Source organism: Embiotoca jacksoni, unplaced genomic scaffold, assembly GCF_022577435.1.
Source record: "Embiotoca jacksoni isolate LCO1_2020_lvr unplaced genomic scaffold, fEmbJac1.0.p SCAF_5, whole genome shotgun sequence".
In the NCBI taxonomy this organism is placed as follows: Eukaryota; Metazoa; Chordata; class Actinopteri; family Embiotocidae; genus Embiotoca; species Embiotoca jacksoni.
Genome location: NW_027185403.1, coordinates 7,901,180 through 7,921,349, shown reverse-complemented (window position 1 = coordinate 7,921,349; position 20,170 = coordinate 7,901,180). Strand labels below are relative to the sequence as shown.

The 20,170-nt window shown below is 39.9% G+C and overlaps 1 protein-coding gene across 4 annotated transcripts in view; it reads left to right on the top strand.

The window, feature by feature from the left end:
* The window catches only part of mid2 (midline 2), a 144,734-nt gene extending 140,070 nt beyond the window's left edge, over positions 1 to 4,664 (top strand). For all 4 annotated transcript variants that reach the window (XM_069170436.1, XM_069170437.1, XM_069170433.1 and 1 more), the window contains one exon: positions 123 to 4,664. In XM_069170436.1, the coding sequence (XP_069026537.1) occupies positions 123 to 546 (424 nt within the window). In that variant the 3' untranslated portion in view covers positions 547 to 4,664. The remainder of the gene's footprint in view (positions 1 to 122) is intronic.
* Positions 4,665 to 20,170: the final 15,506 nt, after the last annotated feature.

Sequence of the window (20,170 nt, the reverse complement as noted above, 5' to 3'; positions counted from 1 at the left end):
GACCCAAGGGGCCTATGCCTATCTTGTGTGTCCTCAACATGAGGTAGCTTGACTGTGTAAGTCATTAAGGAGGACACTAGTTTCAGATCACTAATGTGTTCCAAACTGTTCCTTCCCTGCAGGTATGCCATTGGCGTGGCTTACAAATCAGCCCCAAAAAACGAATGGAGCGGCAAGAACTCATCCTCATGGGTGTTCTCGCGTTGCAACAACAACTTTATGGTGCGCCATGATGGTAAGGAGATGCTGGTGGAGGCAAGCCTACAGCTGAGGCGGCTGGGTGTCCTGCTGGACTACGACAACAATTCACTGTCCTTTTATGACGCCATGAATTCCCAGCACATCCACACCTTTGAAGTCTCCTTCCTCTTGCCTGTTGTACCCACTTTCATGATCTGGAACAAGTCAGTCATGATACTCTCAGGGCTACCCGTCCCCGATTTTGTCGATGGCGTGGCCTCGGATCTTCAAGAGCAGCAGCAGCAGCAAATGGGCCTGTGCCGACAAGAATCGCCATACTTGACCGGGATGAAGACCTGCCACTGACTGGTCCAGTGACTGAAAGCTTGATTGGGAGCTCAAAGACGTTGACAGTATGACTGAATCCTGCTCTAATCCTCACAAGTGAATTAGTTATTTTCTTATGGATTTAGAAAGTGTTAAAAATATGCATACCAGTCTGGGAAAATGTCCTGTTAGTTTGTAGTCATACAATGTTTTGCAAATCCATCGGTGAATGGGGACACGGTCTCTAGACTGCAAACATCAGTATACGTAAAGTTCATCTGATGCCCTAGAGTCACTCAGAGAGCTTTGGTCTGTCATTGGGCAGAGTTGGACTCCTGGTTTTCAGGACCAATTAAGGTCTTCCTTTTTCATTTATTGTGCTTTTGATTTGATACGAGGCAGAAGACCAAGGTGAGAATCTACACATCAGCCATTTAAGGTTTGAAGATACAACATATGAACAGTGGTTTATTGGTTAATGTCTAATCTGTGGGAGATATTACAAAGAAAAAATAAACAGCAAAATGCAAAGGTATTAAAAAAAAAAAAAAAAAAAAAAAAGCCTGGATTCCAGTGACTACAGACATATAAACTTCATTTTAAAGTCCACATTTCTGGTTGAGTGATATGTCAAGTTCATGAAAAATAACAATACCCAAATACGATTTGACACATTTTCGAATTAATCAGAATGATCGTATAAGAATATAGATTTATTTGGTAAGAGTTAAATTAGAAGATCAAAACTGTCTCTGCGCTTCATGTGAAATGTGAAAGCCAGCAGTTGGGTTAACTTAGCAGCAAATGGACTGAAGGCTCCGATCATGTAGTTCAGGAACATCACCTCCTGTAAGAACAGAAAGTATCACATTTACATTTCACTTTTGTCATGGATTAATCAAAGGAAAGTGAAAAGTAAGTCTTTGATATGCTGCAAGAGCCAGGGTCAGCTCGTGCTGGCCAAAAATGAGCAAACAAATCTTTTCTCCTGGTACATCAAGAGTTTGATACAGGTCTGCACCAGTACACACAGTCTCCAGGAAATAGCCATATGTTTGTACTTGCAAGTACAACATGGCAAACGCTTTCACATTGTCTGCTTTTTTTTCTTTTTTTTACAAAACTAACTGACAGGTATGGAGGCATTTAAAGGTTGTAAATCTCAAATAGTGCTTTAAGCAGAGTGATGTTGACTGACTGATGTATATTTTCCACTCAAGGAAGAGTAGCTTGGTGAATTTTTGTAAATTTAATGTAAACAATACACAAACAACACCATCACAAATACCACAGGAAGTGTAAGTACAAATAATTATTAATTTTATGTTATTAAGGCAAAAATAATAACGTCTTGCATGTTGCTTTACCTCCACTTAATACCTGCATACCATCCTGATGTAGCCTGCACAAATAAAACCACAAAATATTTAATACATTCAGAGGTCCAGATCTGAGTTTACTGAGTCAACATGAGACTCAAACATCTCAGCACTAGTACACATGAAAGTGGTCTCCATTTTCTCCCATGACTCACGCAAGAAAATTAAAAAGCGCATAATTATTTGAATTCAGATCTATATTCTTTATGCCGACTTAATTGTGTTCACTCGACTATCTTTCAAATTCAGATAGATGCTGGGTGTGGACACAGCAGGGCACATTACAAATACTGTGTTGTCACTGTTCATGTGTTGCATCCTGAACTGTAAGTGGTTGATCCTTTTCCTGATCTTCCTCCTAGATCTGACCCATCAGTACTGTCTGCATTGGTGGATCACAGCTTCCAGATTTCAGGAAGTGTTAACATTGCCTTAACAAGGTAATGCTGTGTTAACAAGATCACAGGGGGTACATTTGCATCATGTGATTACTCGACTTGTATAATAAGAGGTTTATTGAATACTCGAGAAAAGAAAAAAGTGTTATTTATGGCAAAAAAAAAAAAAAAAGATGTTTTACTTTTATTATTAATCGCAACATGTTCATGATGCACTTTTTAATTAACACTATTTCCCCTTTTGAGTATTAAAATATATGGAGCTGAGTGGCAGGGTTGTAATGGGGAGGGTAAATGACAACTAGCACTCCTGCTGGTTGTGTTAACTCTCTTGTTTTCTTACTCATATTTCCAAAATAATTTATGGTCGGTAATTAATGAGTCTTATCTTATTATTCATAATAAAATGTATTGCAATAAAACACTGTTACATCTTATCTGATCACTCAAAGCACTTTGCAATAAAAAAAAAATAAAAAAAGAAGACCCTGCTGTAAAGTTAAAAATATTTTTTTGAACATAATCTGCAACTTTTCCTTCCCATTATGCTTTTCATTAGCATCTACTGAAATTATCTTGTTTAGAAAAGGGATATGATTATGATGATGTTTATGGGATTTTTATCACGCTATGATGATAGACTAATAGCTGTTTTTAAAAAAAAGAGTTCACTCTGTTGTTGACTTTTCAGGGAAGAAGGGGGTTAACACTTTAAATTTGCTGTCTGTCGCAATGTCATGGCATGATTGTGCTTTCCTCTGTGATTTGTTAGCGCGCGCGCACACACGCACATACACACCCACACGCCAACACGCGTCATGTTCCGTTTAGGTTGGCTTTGTCGTGATAAATGCATGATACATCGTAGGATCCCACGGCTCACTGGGTAATTTAAGTAACTCCTTCAACTTCACCGAATCTTGTTTTTCCATCCGGTGTGGACTCACCGAAACATTTGCTTGACCACCAACTCTTTTTGTCCTCCATCACTATTCAAACACCAGCTGCAGCTGATGCCATTGTTTGCTCATTGTTTGGATTTGAAGGCCTAGTGTGTGGGTGACAATTTGATATTCAGGTAGCGGCGCTGTTCCAGACAATCAAATGTATTATAGTTTATGCAGAAGTTGTGATGCAGAAAAAGAAGAGAGAGATTGTGATATAGTGACACTGGAGGTTAAGTTTGGGGGGAAAAAAGGTAGATTTGACATGAAAAATCTTACACCTCATGGCCATCTTCACTCCCTTTACTCATCACCAGGACTTAACATTGACTGTCATGTAACATTTCTATTCTGACAGGCTGTAATTTCCGTTACTTAAAAAAAAAGCAGGTACACCCTGCAAACACACATGGATTCAAATCATTTGCCAGTAACCTTCTAAGTAACCTTATAGTTACTTATTGATGAGACGAAGCAAACATCCAGCAGTGTAAAGCTGTCAGCTGTGAGAAGGCAGGGTGAATCTGACATGGCAGACAATGTCAGTGCACCTTTTAACCTGCTGTGTTTATTTAGGGTAACTGTATGATGCATCAATCATTATTATTCGATTAAGGCATTGCTTGACAGAGGTGATCCACTGATCAAAGGTGGGAGCTTCACTCTGTGAGGAAGGTGTTTTTAATATGTCCATTGCGGATTTACTGAATGTTACCCAACTTCCAGATATTCACTGGTGAAAAATGTCAGTCACAGGCTCAGAGTGGCCATGTGTTGATTTGTGATCTGGACCGACAAGCTCAACTCATCTGTGCAAGTGTGCTTGGCTGGGTCACTGCATGATTACGTGACCTTGCTGCAGGTTCATAACTCTTTCCTTATCTTCATGATGGGGTTTCTTATCGAGTCAAACATATTCTCTTGCTGTCTGTTATTTTTTTTGTAACAGTAAAAAAAAAAAAAAACATGTCAAGAACTCTCACGAAATTTTCATTGCCATGCATATCAGATCGTTTGCAGTGCTCTTTTTTTTGTGTCACAAGTCAATACAGTAAAATATATACGGTGAATGATTTTCAATAGCTACCCACTCCTTGTAGTGCAGTGTAATACCCTAGAGACAATGCAATAGATCCTCCTTTCTGCTTTTCTGTTTGTGTAACTTGAGAAATTGTTTTGTTTTTTTTACAACTCAAGAGAAACGCGCTCTCCTCTCCTTTTGGCATTTGGACCTTGGTAAACAGCACAAAAAGAGCAGTTTTGCCTTTATGCGATGGTTTCTGTTTCCATAGATATAACGGAGATAATTTTAGCCAGAGAGGAATGTAAATCATAGGGGGAAATATATATTATATAAAGTTGTATAATATACAAAATATATATGAACCAATGTTATTTATGTGAATTTAAGTCCAATTAAAAGTCTGATCCCAAAAGTGTTGGAGTCAAGGTGCTTCTTCAGTTGTGTTGATTCCTACTTGCAGATGACACGTATTAACTTCACCCACAATGGTTTTAGAAAAATGAATCCAACAGAGGGGTCAAAACAGCTCCTACAGATTCTTACTTATCATGCAGACATGAGTGATGCCAATTTTCTCATTTAATTATCAGCAAGAAAGCAACACATTTATTTCTCAAAGTGTTGAACTATTGCTTTCACTTGTAAACTGGCACATGAAAGTATAAAGATCTGTACTAAATCTCCTTTTAAGAGGCATGTCATGGAGAAACAGTGCTTCGGACGGGGCTTCCACACTTTACTGTGTATTTTGGATGCCAATATAAACTGCAACCCAGAGCTTACAATGGGCTGAGCCTGGGAACATACAAGGGCAGAGTAAGGTTGCTAGGCTGGCAGGTCATTCGGAGCTCTGGGTGGGGTTAGGAGGGCTGTACCCTCTTAGCCCTCATCTGTCATCACTGGCACAACTTTCTTATTACAACATAGTACTGTAATGTATGGGTACCAACACTGCCTGCAAGCATGGCACACACGCACACTGACCCTGAAACCATGAGCAATATGCTCACTTATTTTGCAGTTCCTTTTCTATTGCGGCAGCAGGACTGTGGCAACAATGTCAGGGGAAAAACTGTAATTTAAACCGATGGAAGTTTAAACTGATCCCCATATCCGATCATAAAAATGGTGAGTATAGATTTCGATACATAAAATGCATTGATTTTGGCCCTGTGACCCTCTTCGGTCAGATATTGGGTTGACCAAACAGGTAAAGTGCGACTGTCAAAAATACAATGTGACCACACTAAGACGCCTGTTTCTCTGTATTTCCAGTATTAACTCTTTAACTAGCAGCTACTTGCTGAATTTTTGGAAAAAACAAAACAAGCAGGACACAGACTGATAAGGACCAAGCTCCTAAGAGTGCGCTCTGCTGAACAGAATCACCACCCCAACACAATGCTAACCTGGTCAATTGACAACAACACAGTTTAGTCACAAATCAACTGCAGACTTAGTATTCAAAAGACAAGTGACTGAGTGCAGCTCGGATTATCAACCCGCCTCTCACATTGACAAACACCTGACCGGATAAGTTCATCAGGTGCATTAACATTGCTGTTTATATTTTACATATATATTTTATAGTGTGAATTAGCGATCCTGCCATTTAAACAGACTGTGTTTTACCTGTTAAATACACTGCTCAAAAAAATAAAGGAAACATTTAAACAACACAATGTAACTCCAAGTCAATCACACTTCTGGGAAATCAACCTGTCCAGTTAGGAAGCAACACTGATTGTGAATCAATTTCACCTGCTGTTGTGCAAATGGAACAGACAACAGGTGGAAATGAGGCAATTAGCAAGACAACCCCTATAAAGGAAAGGTTCTGCAGGTGGTGACCACAGACCATTTCTCTGTCCTCATCCTTTCTGGCTGATTTTTGGTCACTTTTGCATTTTTGCCAGTGTCCTCACCACTAGAGGTAGCATGAGGCGGTGTCTACAACCCACAGAAGTTGCTCAGGTAGTGCAGCTCATCCAGGATGGCACATCAATGCACGCTGTGGCAAGAAGGTTTGCTGTGTCTGTCAGCACAGTGTCAAGAGCACGGAGGAGATACCAGGAGACGGGCCAGAACACCAGGAGACGTGGAGGGGGCCGTAGGAGGACAACAACCCAGCAGCAGGACCGCTATCTAAGGAGGAACAGGAGGAGCGCTGCCAGAGCCCTACAAAATGACCTCCAGCAGGCCACTAATGTGCATGTTTCTGCTCAAGCTGTCAGAAACAGACTCCATGAGGGTGGCATGAGGGCCCGACGTCCACAAGTGGGGCCTGTGCTTACAGCCCAACACCGTGCAGGGCGATCGGCATTTGCTAGAGAACACCAAGATTGGCAGCTTCTCCATCGGCGCCCTGCGCTCTTCACGGATGAGAGCAGATTCACACTGAGCACATGTGACAGACATGATGGAGTCTGGAGACGCCGTGGAGAACGTTCTGCTTCCTGCAACATCCTCCAGCGTGACCGGTTTGGCGGTGGGTCAGCGACGGTCTAGGGAGGCATTTCTTTGGAGGGCCGCACAGCCCTCCATGTGCTAGCCAGAGGTACCCTGACTGCCATTAGATACCGGGATGAGATCCTCAGACTCATTGTAAGACCAAATGCTGGTGCAGTGGGCCCTGGGTCGCTTCTGATGCATGACAATGCTAGGCCTCATGTGGCTGGAGTGTATCAGCAGTTCCTGCATGATGAAGGCATTGATGCTATGGACCGGCCTGCCCGTTCCCCAGACCTGAATCCAATCCAGCACATCTGGGACATCATGTCTCGTTCCATCCATCGACGCCACGTTGCACCACAGACTGTCCAGGAGTTAACTGATGCTTTGATCCAGGTCTGGGAGGATATCCCTCAGGAGAACATCTATCATCTCATCAGGAGCATGCCCAGGCGTTGTAGGGAGTGCATACAGGCACGTGGAGGCCACACACACTATTGAGCCTCATTTTGACTTGTCTTGAGGAACTTCCACAGAAGTTGGAATAGCCTGTGATCTGATTTTTCCACTTTTATTTTGAGTATGATTCTGAATCCAGACCTCCATGGGATAATGATTTTTATTTCCATTGATCATTCTTATGTTATTTTGTTCTCAACACATTCCACTATGTAATGAATAAAGATTTTCAACTGGAATATTTCATTCATTGAGATCTAGGATGTGTTGTTTCAGTGTTCCCTTTATTTTTTTGAGCAGTGTACATCTGTGAGTGATGAGGTGTGCACGGCATAAAGACAAAACAAAATGGTCAAAAACTGTTGCACACAGCTGTTCTGTTCTCTGTCGCTGGTGGACATGAACATGAATCAGGAAGAGTTGGGTGAGCAACTAGCATGTTTAAGAAATGCTTTGATTCTAAATATTGAGGGAAGGAAGTTTGCTTTTGTTAGCATTTGATGACCAGTCATTACAAATACCTGGAGGGGAAGGAGGAGGGGGCAATTTCACGCTTGATCTCTGCCCTGTAATATCCTAATACAAGGTACTGAAACCATACCAGCTTAAAAGTCACTGCTGTGCACCTGAGCCTACACTGCTGTGAAGATGGGCTATAATCCTGGGGAATTGTCAAAACTGTCTACGGGTCGAAAAGAAATCACATATGAAAAGTAATAGGCAAATAAATTAATAAGTAATATATTAAGAGTTAAATCTCAACACAACTAAGTAAACAAAGAAAATAAAACACTTCATTATCAGTGATTTGATTGGCTCAAAGTTTTTAAAATCATTGTTCTGACATATTAATAATGGTTTGAAGTATAATAACAGCCTATGGTATATGCATCATTACCTCTTGTTCTCGACTTTCTCCAGACATCCCTGAGCTGCATGAAAACTACACAGCATTAATATTAAGCAGAGGAATGCTGATCGGGTCGTGCCAACTTTAAGTTTGCTTAGAAATTGAATAACTGATAGCTAAACACGGGTGAGAAAATCCAGTTTCAACCTAGTCTATGAATTATGACCCTCCAACCCCACTCACAAATGATTATACAATATATACACACACACATAGTCTTAGGACCTGTTTAGGGACTTAATTACATTGGGTTAATGTTTTGTGCTTTGTTAAATCAGTTTTTTTGCATTGATGGATTACAAGCCTCAGTGACTTAACTCCATCCAGTTCAGTCCACAGGTTTAAGTCGTGGGCCTGTGATTGGACCACAGTCTACTTTTCCATGTGACTGATTAGCTGGCAGTTCAATTTGATGCTCTCTCTGCCTGTGCTCTCTTACACAAGCATGCAAAGCCGTTGGAGCAACCCGTAATTACATTTCTAATTGTGGAATAATTAGGACTCCCTATGTAGCTCATTAAGTCATTTGTCACCGAAGTCTCTAATGTGGCGTTCAACAACTCTCTAATTACAAAGACTGAAAAGTGTGCATGGTGGGGATCATTTCACTACTTGTGCCCTGAGTTTTGCCTTATGCATATTTTATCAATTCAAATATTTATTTCAGTATTATTATTATTAGTTACTATGAAAGGATCTTTAATTTGTCCATCATTGAAAAGTGGTTGGAAATTTTAAATCACTAAATACTGGGTCAGTGGTGCATTTCATAGTATGAGCAAGAACCAACCTCCAGGTGGTGTACTCCATATTGGTTCACTCTGGAGATCATTAACTATAGCCTTCACAACATTGATGAAACTGTAGCCAAAACTGTCAGATGCTCAAGCATGCTTTCAGAACACTTCTAATTCACAAGTCAATCCATTAACATGTATGTTTGACATTACTTGTGATAAAGTAGATGAACTGGAGCTTGAAGCTACAGCTGATATCACTTGAGATGTGAGCGATAGGTGTATATATACCACTTTCCCACCTTGTGCACTTATGGTTTTCAGTCACAGCCTATTTTATGTAGACTATCTTAATTTTTCTTTATTGTAATGTTCCAAAGCTGCACCTTTTATTAAAAGTAAATATAATTTCTACCAATAAATTACACCTATTTAATTTGATTGCTGTTTTCACAAAAGTTGTGAAGGAAGAGGGCATGCTGGGGGAAATGCAAGGGCAGGAGCCTTCACAAGGCTAATAATAAGCCAGTGAGTGAGAGAGATTGATTCACATTATTCTTCACATATATTACCGACACAACAGCACCGTAAAGATCACTATTTGCATCATAAGTGAGTGGACGAAGCCAAAACATAAGACAGGATCTGCTGTCGTCACAACTATAGTTTCAAAAATGAAGAATGGGTGCTAAAAAAACAAACATACAAAATTATATAAATTAATAAACATATGCACAGTGCATACAGGATTAGAGCTGCCAGCACTACAACTCTGTGTGTATTGTAAAATTTGCTCAGCACATTAGAGATGTGGCCAAACTGCTTTCTAGCAACTTTAAAAAAAAAAAAACAGCAAGATCATGTTATTTATTTCTCCAGAGAACATTTAAAGTCTAATATATACTTTATATCCAGCTGGCAATAGATTATTGTAATGCACATACTCCCATCTACTCTCCATAAAAGACAGTAGTTAATCTACAACTCACAATTCTGTTGTGACTTTCAGCAAAACCTTTTTAAAATTTTGAATCAATACAAACCATTATGGCATTTTGTTAGACAAAGGTCAAAAATGTAGGAAACTACTGTATTTGCTGTCACAGCATCCAATTTTATGTGACTATTCTGACAGCATAAGCTCCTCCACACTAATCTACAAATCGATACAATGGAGTGAACTGCTGTCAATACAAACGTATGACTTTAGTGTTTGAGGCTCATTTCTCTGCTCTTGGTAGACCTATCGCTTTATCCAGGTCTTGTCTCAGATGAAATTGATATTAACTCTTAATCAAGATGCTGGTACGACAGTACACAAGCCAAAAGAGTAACTGTGCATCCGGAAAGTATTCACAGCGCTTCACTTTTTCCACATTTTGTTGTTACAGCCCGATTCCAAAATGGATTAAATTCATTTTTTTCCCTCAAAATTCTACACACAATACCCCATAATGACAACGTGAAATACATTTTTTTGAAATTTTTGCAAATCTATTAAAAATCAAAAACGAAAAAATCACATGTACATAAATATTCACAGCCTTTGCCATTACACTCAAAATTGAGCTCAGGTGCATCCTGTTTCCACTGATCATCCTTGAGATGTTTCTACAACTTGATTGGAGTCCACCTGGTAAATTCAGTTGATTGGACATGATTTGGAAAGACACACCATCTATATAAGGTCCCACAGTTGACAGTGCATGTCAGAGCACAAACCAAGCCATGAAGTCCAAAGAATTGTCTGTAGACCTCTGAGACAGGATTGTATCGAGGCACAGATCTGGGGAAGGGTACAGAAAAATTTCTGCAGCATTAAAGGTCCCAATGAGCACAGTGGCCTCCATCATCTGTAAATGGAAGAAGTTTGGAACCACCAGGACTCTTCCTAGAGTTGGCCGCCCGGCCAAACTGAGCAATCGGGGGAGAAGGGCCTTAGTCAGGGAGGTGACCAAGAACCTGATGGTCACTCTGACAGAGCTCCAACGTTGCTCTGTGAAGAGAGGAGAACCTTCCAGAAGGACAACCATCTCTGCAGCACTCCACCAAGCAGGCCTGTATGGTAGAGTGGCCAGACGGAGGCCACTCCTCAGTAAAAGGCACATGACAGCCCACCTGGAGTTTACCAAAAGGCATCTGAAGGACTCTCAGACCATGAGAAACTAAATTCTCTGGTCTGATGAAACAAAGATTGAACTCTTTGGCCTGAATGCCAAGCGTCATGTCTGGAGGAAACCAGGCACCGCTCATCACCTGGCCAATACCATCTCTACGGTGAAGCATGGTGGTGGCAGCATCATGCTGGGGGATTTTTTTCAGCGGCAGGAACTGGGAGACTAGTCAGGCTGGAGGGAAAGATGAATGCAGCAATGTACAGAGACATCCTTGATGAAAACCTGCTCCAGAGCGCCCTGGACCTCAGACTGGGGCGAAGGTTCATCTTCCAACAGGACAATGACCCGAAGCACACAGCCAAGATAACAAAGGAGTGGCTTCGGGACAACTCTGTGAATGTCTTTGAGTGGCCCAGCCAGAGCCCAGACTTGAACCCGATTGAACATCTCTGGAGAGATCTGAAAATGGCTGTGCACCGACGCTCCCCATCCAACCTGATGGAGCTTGAGAGGTCCTGCAAAGAAGAATGGGAGAAACTGCCCAAGAATAGGTGTGCCAAGCTTATAGCATCATACTCAAAAGGACTTGAGGCTGTAATTTCTGCCAAAGGTGCTTCAACAAAGTATTGAGCAAAGGCTGTGAATACTTGTGTACGTGTTATATTGTTCTTTATTTTTAATAGATTTGCAAAAATTTTAAACAAACTATTTTCACTTTGTCATTATGGGATATTGCGTGCAGAATTTTGAGGGGAAAAAATGAATTTAATCCATTTTGGAATAAGGCTGTAACATAACAAAATGTGGAAAAAGGGAAGCGCTGTGAATACTTTCCGGATGCACTGTATGTCTTGAGGATGCAAAAAATGTATACTTCAGACGTGCTGAAGTCTGAACAGGGCTTCATGCCGCCTGCTTTCTGACTTGATTTCATTGTAAATCTCACTGAACTGTATAATATTAATGTTGCTGCTGTTGTTTTTGTTGCTGCTGCAGTTTTTTGGGCAGAGTTGGTATAAAATCATGAGTGCTCATTCAAGGCAGTAAATTTGACAGCTCTATAAACAGTACAGATGTGCATGAATCAGGAAATGCACACACACTACTGCCCTGCACCTGAATCACTCTCCCATTTCCACAATATTAAGCTTAATAGCATTCCCTCTAAACTCATCTATAACCTAATAAATTGTGCAAACAATAATTAACAAGGCAATGCACACCCACAGTCACTGGGTTTCTATTAGCATATTTCCTCAGCTTTTTGAAACACAACTCCCTGTGTGATGTTAAAGAAGTTAGACTCAAAGCACATGGGGTTACTTTTTGTAGGGTTTGTCTTTCAATCAAGCAGGCATTTTCTTTCCAATATTAAAATATGCCATTACTGTTCACTACCCCCTTGCCAAAACTCAGCTAGATTTGTCATCAGATGTGAACGGCCACCTGTGTGTGTGTCAGCGACGTGTCATTGTAGTTCAGGTCTGTCAGCGCTACAAATGCACAGCTGGATATGGTGAACTACAAATCTGCATCAAGCCCCTGGCACTGTTTCACCACTGCACACCTGCTCCAGCTGCACCTTCAGTACCTGCCCAGAGTGGAGTGGCATAAAAAAAAAAGCTTAATTTCATTACCATCTGCTTCAGAGAAGGGCAGACACTCCATTTGAATCTGGCTTAATTAGAGGTTGATCTACTTTTGAATGGGAGACTCTAACAGTGTGTGTCGGAGTGCAAATGTGCCCAATGCCGGATGTGTTTTCTGTGTGTATTTATGCCTGCTTGTATGTGGGTGGTTGCACGTGTCTTGTAATAAAGTTGTTTTGTTTCCTTGGCTTCATTTCCAACTACTTAACCTTTGCTTAAGGACATTCTTCAGAGACTGAGGCTCATTTTTCTTTTTCCACTGAGTACATGACGCATAAAAACTAGAAGAAAAAAAAAAAGGAACATCATAATAAATCCAAGATACGAATGTAGATCAGAGCGGAGTGATAAAAATGAGTAGCCTTTGGACCTGTTGAGACAGACGGAGGCTGCCTTTACCTTTCCTAAGTGAGGAGGAATTAGACCTATGTGGAGGAGAGAACAAAAGCTTGGCTCCCCGCCTGGGGGTTGATGGAAGAGAGCTATGAACTCTGGGAAATGAGAATCTAAACAGGCTGTAGATCACTGAGCCCACTGGCTCTGTCTCTATCCGACACAGCCTCTCTCTCTCTCTCAGACTCAAACACCCAGACAAACTCTAACTCTCCCACCACACACAGTCAATATCTAGATTAATCTCGGAGGGTAGAATCAATCACCAGACCCAGTGGCATTTCAGAGAGCCATGGAGGCTTGATGGTCCTGCTGAAAGAGAGTGATATGTCCACATGCTTTAGAGAGATCTCAGCAGGAATCTTTAACTTTCCATCTTTCCCTATGAGGATGACAGGCTGTTAGTTTCCTTTATATCGTTACCATCGCTGACAAGCTGACGAATTCACAGTCAGAGGAGAAAATCTCTGTGTTCAGGATGGGAGTGTGCAACTTCATTCTCTCTCTTGACCATTATCTAATGTTTTGTTTTGTTGTGTTTTTTAATATTTGGGCAACACCCCTGTTTTAAGCTAAGCTGTCAAACTGGTTTACAGACCAACAACGTTTTTCCTTGTCATACTAGGCCTACTTAATACACATTTGTTTCTAAATGTCAATTTTTTTCCTGGAACAAAATTGTAGCTTCAGCCTTAATCTCTTAATCATAGTGTGTAACATCATCAAGTAAATCTTTTTGAGACCTTTTTATAAGGTTCAACAAGTCAACTGAAAACATTAAAAAGTCAACAAGACAAAATTTTCAACCAGCTCATGGAACTAATATGAGCTAAATTCACTATTAGCCAATACAATCCTAAATAAAAATTGACAAAGTCAATGGTTGCAGGATAAATGAGGTCGCCTGGCTTGTCTCGCCAATTTGTCACAGCTTCAGTCAAGTCTGGAAACTGTGTTCATATGAAAGGTCGCTTTGCCACTCTGAAAGGTGGATCAATCAGCGAGCAGTGAGGGAGGCTCAGTGCGATGACCTTGAAGTCAAGTGTTTCTAAATGTAGTTCCAACAATGGCAGCTAGATAAAGCAATACAAACAGCAAGCAATACTCGCAAATATTGAGGAATTGAAGCCAGAGCGAAGAATATGTCAAAAATGTAATAAATAAACATCGGCAATTGGTCATTTACTGACATGACGTTGCACTCTGCTCACATTTGGGAAGGGTCTCTGTTGTTTACAGCTCAGTATGTTTCAGTGCACAACTTAAATCAAAGGATACAATTAGAGACTATCCTGTGGCAAGACTCTATTTGTTTTGGACTGGTAATAATCAGAGTATAAATTAAGGGCCTACTTTCATCTAAAACCATCTGTAATCAAGGACGCATTGTTTAAAAATCACAATGGTAAATCCTCCATCTCTAAGGTTTTAAATGCCAAACGCTGTATGAGAATGAGAAGGAGAACAGGTAACTAAGGGGGCTTCACAAACACTTGATAAATTTACACATCCACATTTCTCTTCATCTCCTCTTTATCTGGTGCATTTGCTTCTGGATATCAAAATATTACATTTCTAGAGATGTCATGCACCTCATTGATATTTTAATGGGCTTTACTGGTTAATATGAAAGGTCTGGATAGGATAAAATGATTCAAGTATCAATTACCCATCATTTTGTCAGCCCTGTTACCATAAAAGCTTGTCTGAAATACCTATTGGTGACCCAGTCAGACTGCGGTGTTTTGACCAAGCTGTCCTGAAGATTGAGTGCTTCTATTTGGATGAAACAACCCAGAAGAGGTTTTGGTTTAGCTGGAGGGGAGAGAGTGTCAGAGGAGCTCTTCATCATCCCCTACAGCCACTTTCACAAGTTAATGAATCAAGAAAATACACTCAGGACTTTCTTTTTGAGGAGGCCGGGATTGAAGTTCACAGTACATTGTAAAATTGATGGTTGGAGATAAAGACACGGGTGAAGTCAGTATTATCTGTGCATACACTCCTGTATGTTATTGCAGAGGGATAGTGACAGAAACTGGAATAACCTCTGTTGGAGCAGCGTACACAGAGCACCAAATGAAAATGTCAGAACTTCACAGACAGTTGAGAACAAGCTCTTTCTGTAGAATAAATTCCCATTGAGCCACCGTGGTATATAGAGTAAATGTGAACTGACGTCAGAGGTTTAGTGCTGAGAAGTGAGCTTTGTTGAAGCATCTTTTATAGCAGTAAAGCTATAGGCACTAAAAAGAAGGCCCCCTTTTTGGACCAGTGAGGCCTATAAGCTCATAAAAACAGCATAAGGTGATTGCATTATGATTGATTATCTAAACCCCTGACACAACTCTTTCCTCACGGGAGAGGTCATAATCAAAAGTAAAAGAAGCTTGATAATTTTATTAAGTGAACCATAATAACTCTTTGATCCGTGCATTTCTGATCCATGCACCGAAACAGACATCCCCATCTAAATGATGCTCTGTCTTATCATTAATATCAAACCATCTCCTCTCTTGTCTTTCCTCATCTTTGATATTTATCAAGCCATTTCTCATGCTAATGGAAGCCCATTATCTGCAGATGCTTTCGGGTTGACATGTTGATTTAATTGGATACAGCTTATGATAAAAATAACTGTCCTTGGGCCACGTGTCTTCCCTGTCTGGGTGAGAGCACTAATTGGGGGTCTGCTGTGAGGGCAGAGCAATATTAAAACACTATGAGCACAGAGTGACACCACCATATTTTTAACAACAGTTCCTTATGATTTAACAGTTTGTAATAAGGATGGGACATCATTTTGGAATATTTCAATGGTTGTTAAAAAAAAAAAAAATTTTAACTCGAGTATATAGTATGTGACTATCGTTCTTCCTTAGTTCCCGTTTTTACCGGGCATATGTCATTTTACAATACGGTTGATGGTAATAAAGTTCAATAGTGACAAAACACGAAATGGTACAAAATTCAGAAAATTCTGAGTCAAAAGCATCACAAAAATCCTCTGGCATACAGAATTACTTGCTCAAACCTAATAAAATAAGTACTCGTTATAGAGCACTCAGGGACAGTAGTTTCATATGGGAGAACCGGACACGTTACAATTGTAACATTACCACAATTGTAGTATCAAATCGATAATAGTACTAATAAACAACTCTTTTTCTTTTCTCAAACTAATGTGTGGGTATAGAAACATGAATACACACTTATTATGTAACTCACTACACTCTTGCTCACATGGAAATGTGAAATATCTGCAATGAACTCCACCAGAGATATTGACGGAAAAAAAACTCCGCACCAAATGTGAACTGGATCAAATTGCAAATTGAGAGGTTTGAGCTTGTAGACTTCAGCCACATGTCATTCTGATCTTCTGTCCCCTCGTTTCAAATTATCAGGTGTGTCACTTGTGTTGCATCATCGCATCAAATGCTAAAATAAAAAACAGAAAAGTGTCTGGTACAGGTCAGCTGTATCATTGGTGTCTACGGCAAAATGCAACAACATATTTTGACATCATTCAAATAGTTTTTGCCAAAATATCTAGACATATATAGTGATTGCAGTTGAAGATTTGCATATCATAAAAGAGTGGACTATTGACCTTAGCGGAGGTCCGCGCTCTCTGAGTGCCCCTGGAGTTGATGGTGTAACAGATGACAGCAGCAGCAGGGTGAATTCAGAAGTGTGCAGACAAATATGGTCCGGTAATTTACAAAAAAAAATTCCTCCAATCTTTTCTCTGAAAACATTTTATGTTACAATGGCTCTTTGTCTAAGAAAACAAAATGTCTGTGCATATAATTAGCGTACAATAAAAGCTAAGAGACAAAGGTTGAGGCCATGACTTAGGTAACATTGTTGTGTTTTGATTTTAAATGTAAATGCCTGGAGGGGAAATCATATCAAATCTCATTCTACTGTTGACATACTTTTGGATGGTACTGTATAGATCCCCTGGAGACAAATACAGCTGACTTTACAAAAAAAAGGGAAATCAGCTGCACAGTCATACATTCTGTAATGACTCTTTTACATTTCATTTAAAATAGTATATTTTAGCCAAACGAAACTCATTTAATTATCGTATGCTATTGAAGCATTTTGACTCCTCTAGGATATTGTTGCAACAGTCAACTCTCAAAATGATGTGTATACTTTGTAATTCCTTGAAAAACCACAGTCACATTTACCCAATTAAATATGATTGTTTTGTTACTTTACTACTATATAATTATTACATTTTCATCAGTATTTCATTCAATTCTGATCACCTCGACAAATAATATTTCCATTATCTTTTACACAGCATTTATCTATTATAAGTAGCCTATTACATCAATATCTGACAGCTGAAGCTGAGTAAGGAAGGATGACTCTCAAGAGTTTAGTCTCTCTGCTTGGAGCAATTGATGCTGACCACCCCCCAGGAGGAGCTGACAGAAGTTGCAGGGAAAGGCACACATGGCACAGCCAGGGGGCCGTGTCGTCACGGTAACAGCAGGTGACTGAATCAAGAAATGAACTAAGGGAAAAATTTGTCCTTAACATAAATCTGATGTTATGGCCTCCAACTGTATAATTCTTACAATAAAAATAGTAATAGTAATAATAATAATAAAAACCACTAATCAATATTTATGCATTAATATTGGAGTTAGTGACGATGTGTAGCGTCAAAGGTGTTGCTCGTAGTAACAAAACAATTAAACAAGTTTGATCTGAATCTGCAAATCCACTTTCAAATCATTGTTTTGATTTCATGACACACAATTTTCCTGCTTTGTTTTACTCTCACTGCTCTCATCTGTGTAGTTTCCAGATGCAGGCAGCTGTTAGCAGAGAATTAACTCTCTTTAAAGAGCCAGCACCTCATGGCAGACAGACAAAGTTAGCGACAAGCTACTAAACAGTGGATCTTTCAGCAGTTAGAAGTCCAGACATTTTCCTGGACAAAAAACTGACTTCTAGTGATGCTAATGTTGCATGATGTGGAAAAAATAAGTTAAAGCAGGTTTTAGAATTATTTTTAATAGCTCACTGGCAACAAACTCTATATTAAAGTCTGCTTTTTCTGTTATCACAGTACTATTCTTCATGCACGGTTGAAAATGAGCTCATACAGTTCAGATTTCAAATACTTGGTAATAAAAATATTTGAATATAATGGACTATATCTATTTCAACTCACAAATTAAAATTCAACCATTATCTTTGATGCATTAAGATTAAATGTTCGATGGTATACTGTATATTGGAAAGAGTATTCTGAAAAAATTGCTAATATCCTAAATGTATGTTCTGCATGACTGGTCTACATTTCTGTGCGAACATTCAAAAGGAGAAACGGATATAAAGATAAAATCAACTCAATAAAAACCTTTGTTTGATCATGAAATAAGGTATTTGCTTATTTAATAACAAATAATATGGTAAATTTGTCACAGAGAGGAATAACTTGTACAGTTTTCTGTTTATGCGATGTAACAAGAAAATTCAATATTTGCTCATCTATGTATACATGCTTCAAAAATCTCTGACCAGCTGCTTCTCTCCATACAGTGTTTGGATTTACTCTGAGGCTCGGAAACATTCGTACATACGCAACATCCAGCCTGCCGGTGTCGGTCCCATATAGCAGGATGTGAATCAGAGATCATGTGAATTGACTAACATTTATATAAAACAACCATCCTTCTTCGAGCGTGAAGAGGATGCCCTCGCTCTTTTTTTTTTATCCTCTCAACCTCTTCCAAGACATGAACAGCAGTATCCATGGGAGAGAATATTGTTATCCTCAGGCTGCAGCACCCCACACAACTTCACATCAATATCTCCCATCTACCTTTGATGTTCTATAAATAGCAAAACCTCCCGTTCTGATCATAATGAACCTGGTGTTGGAGATGTTTCCTGCCTGCTGCATTGCTGACTGTTGACCGAGTTAAACATAGCTGAACAGAAATCTCATCGGTGTATAGTAGCTGGTGGAGATCTACTGTACAGTCAACCCACCAGCTTCACACACAGTACCACTACGATGACATAATATCTCAGCGTTATGCTCACTAGATGTGGACAAAGGGTCAGCAGGTCACATATGGTTAACGTTGGCTTTGAACCAGCTCTAAATCTGCTGTCCTTTCCACTTATAAACACGTCCACAGGGTGGAGAGCTGGCCTCTTTCCTCGGTAAGCTGACATTTCACCACCAGCCAAAATGTAAATGTCGCCATGTGAGACACATATCGCTCATGGTCTGGCTGAACCGGGCAGCTGTTAGTCCTCTACAGTACATGTCTTCTGTAACACAAAAGGGACAAAGATTTGGACTGGCACTGAGTAAATCTAGAGTCCCTCTGTTATTTAATGAATAGACATCAGTACAGACCACACTGTGTATAAAAATGGACATAGTCTCTGCATCTGAAAGGTTAAGCCAATACTGAAAAGCCATAAAGTGCAATACCAATATAGGCCACTAGGGGCTGCCTCCAAAACAAAACAAAACCTGGCTCCAATAGTCTCCCATTTAAAAAGCATCAACTTACCTTATGAAATGCTAAGTCTGCAATTTTTTTCCACAAGTCATTATGGTGCCATTCGCTAAATTCACTCATTCTGATAAGTGTGCTGGTGGTCCATCTGAAAATAATTCCATAGTTAATTAGTTATTAAGCCTAAAAGAGAGGTATGTTTGGGGGCATGTCTGGTTTGATTGACATGTTTGAGGTGCAGTCAGGATACAGTCAGGTGTTGGTGGTCAGGTGTAGTGTCCTTAGGTACTCAGTCAGCACCACCCTTCACTCTTTCCCAGCTCATCCAAATGCAGTCACTTCTAGGTCCAAAAAAACAAGATAGCAACCGCCAAAATGCCAGATACAAGACTTCTAAACATCAGATCACAAACTAATGGCGGTCGTCACGGTGGGTTCCCATTTGGTATAGAGTTGAATTGATACTTACGTAAGCACAGGGTGTAAACAGAGGTTAGATAAAGAAGTTTTTTTTTTAAGTTGTATTGAGGAATGGCAGTCAATGGTATTGTAGCTAACTTGATTAAACCACTGTGATGTATGAATGATATTTTAAGGGTCTAATGTTTGTTGCAACTCTACATGTTCAACATCAGACAGTATAAAAAAAAAAAAGAGTGCAAGCCTTGACTCAGCAAGTGAACCAGTATTTTTTTT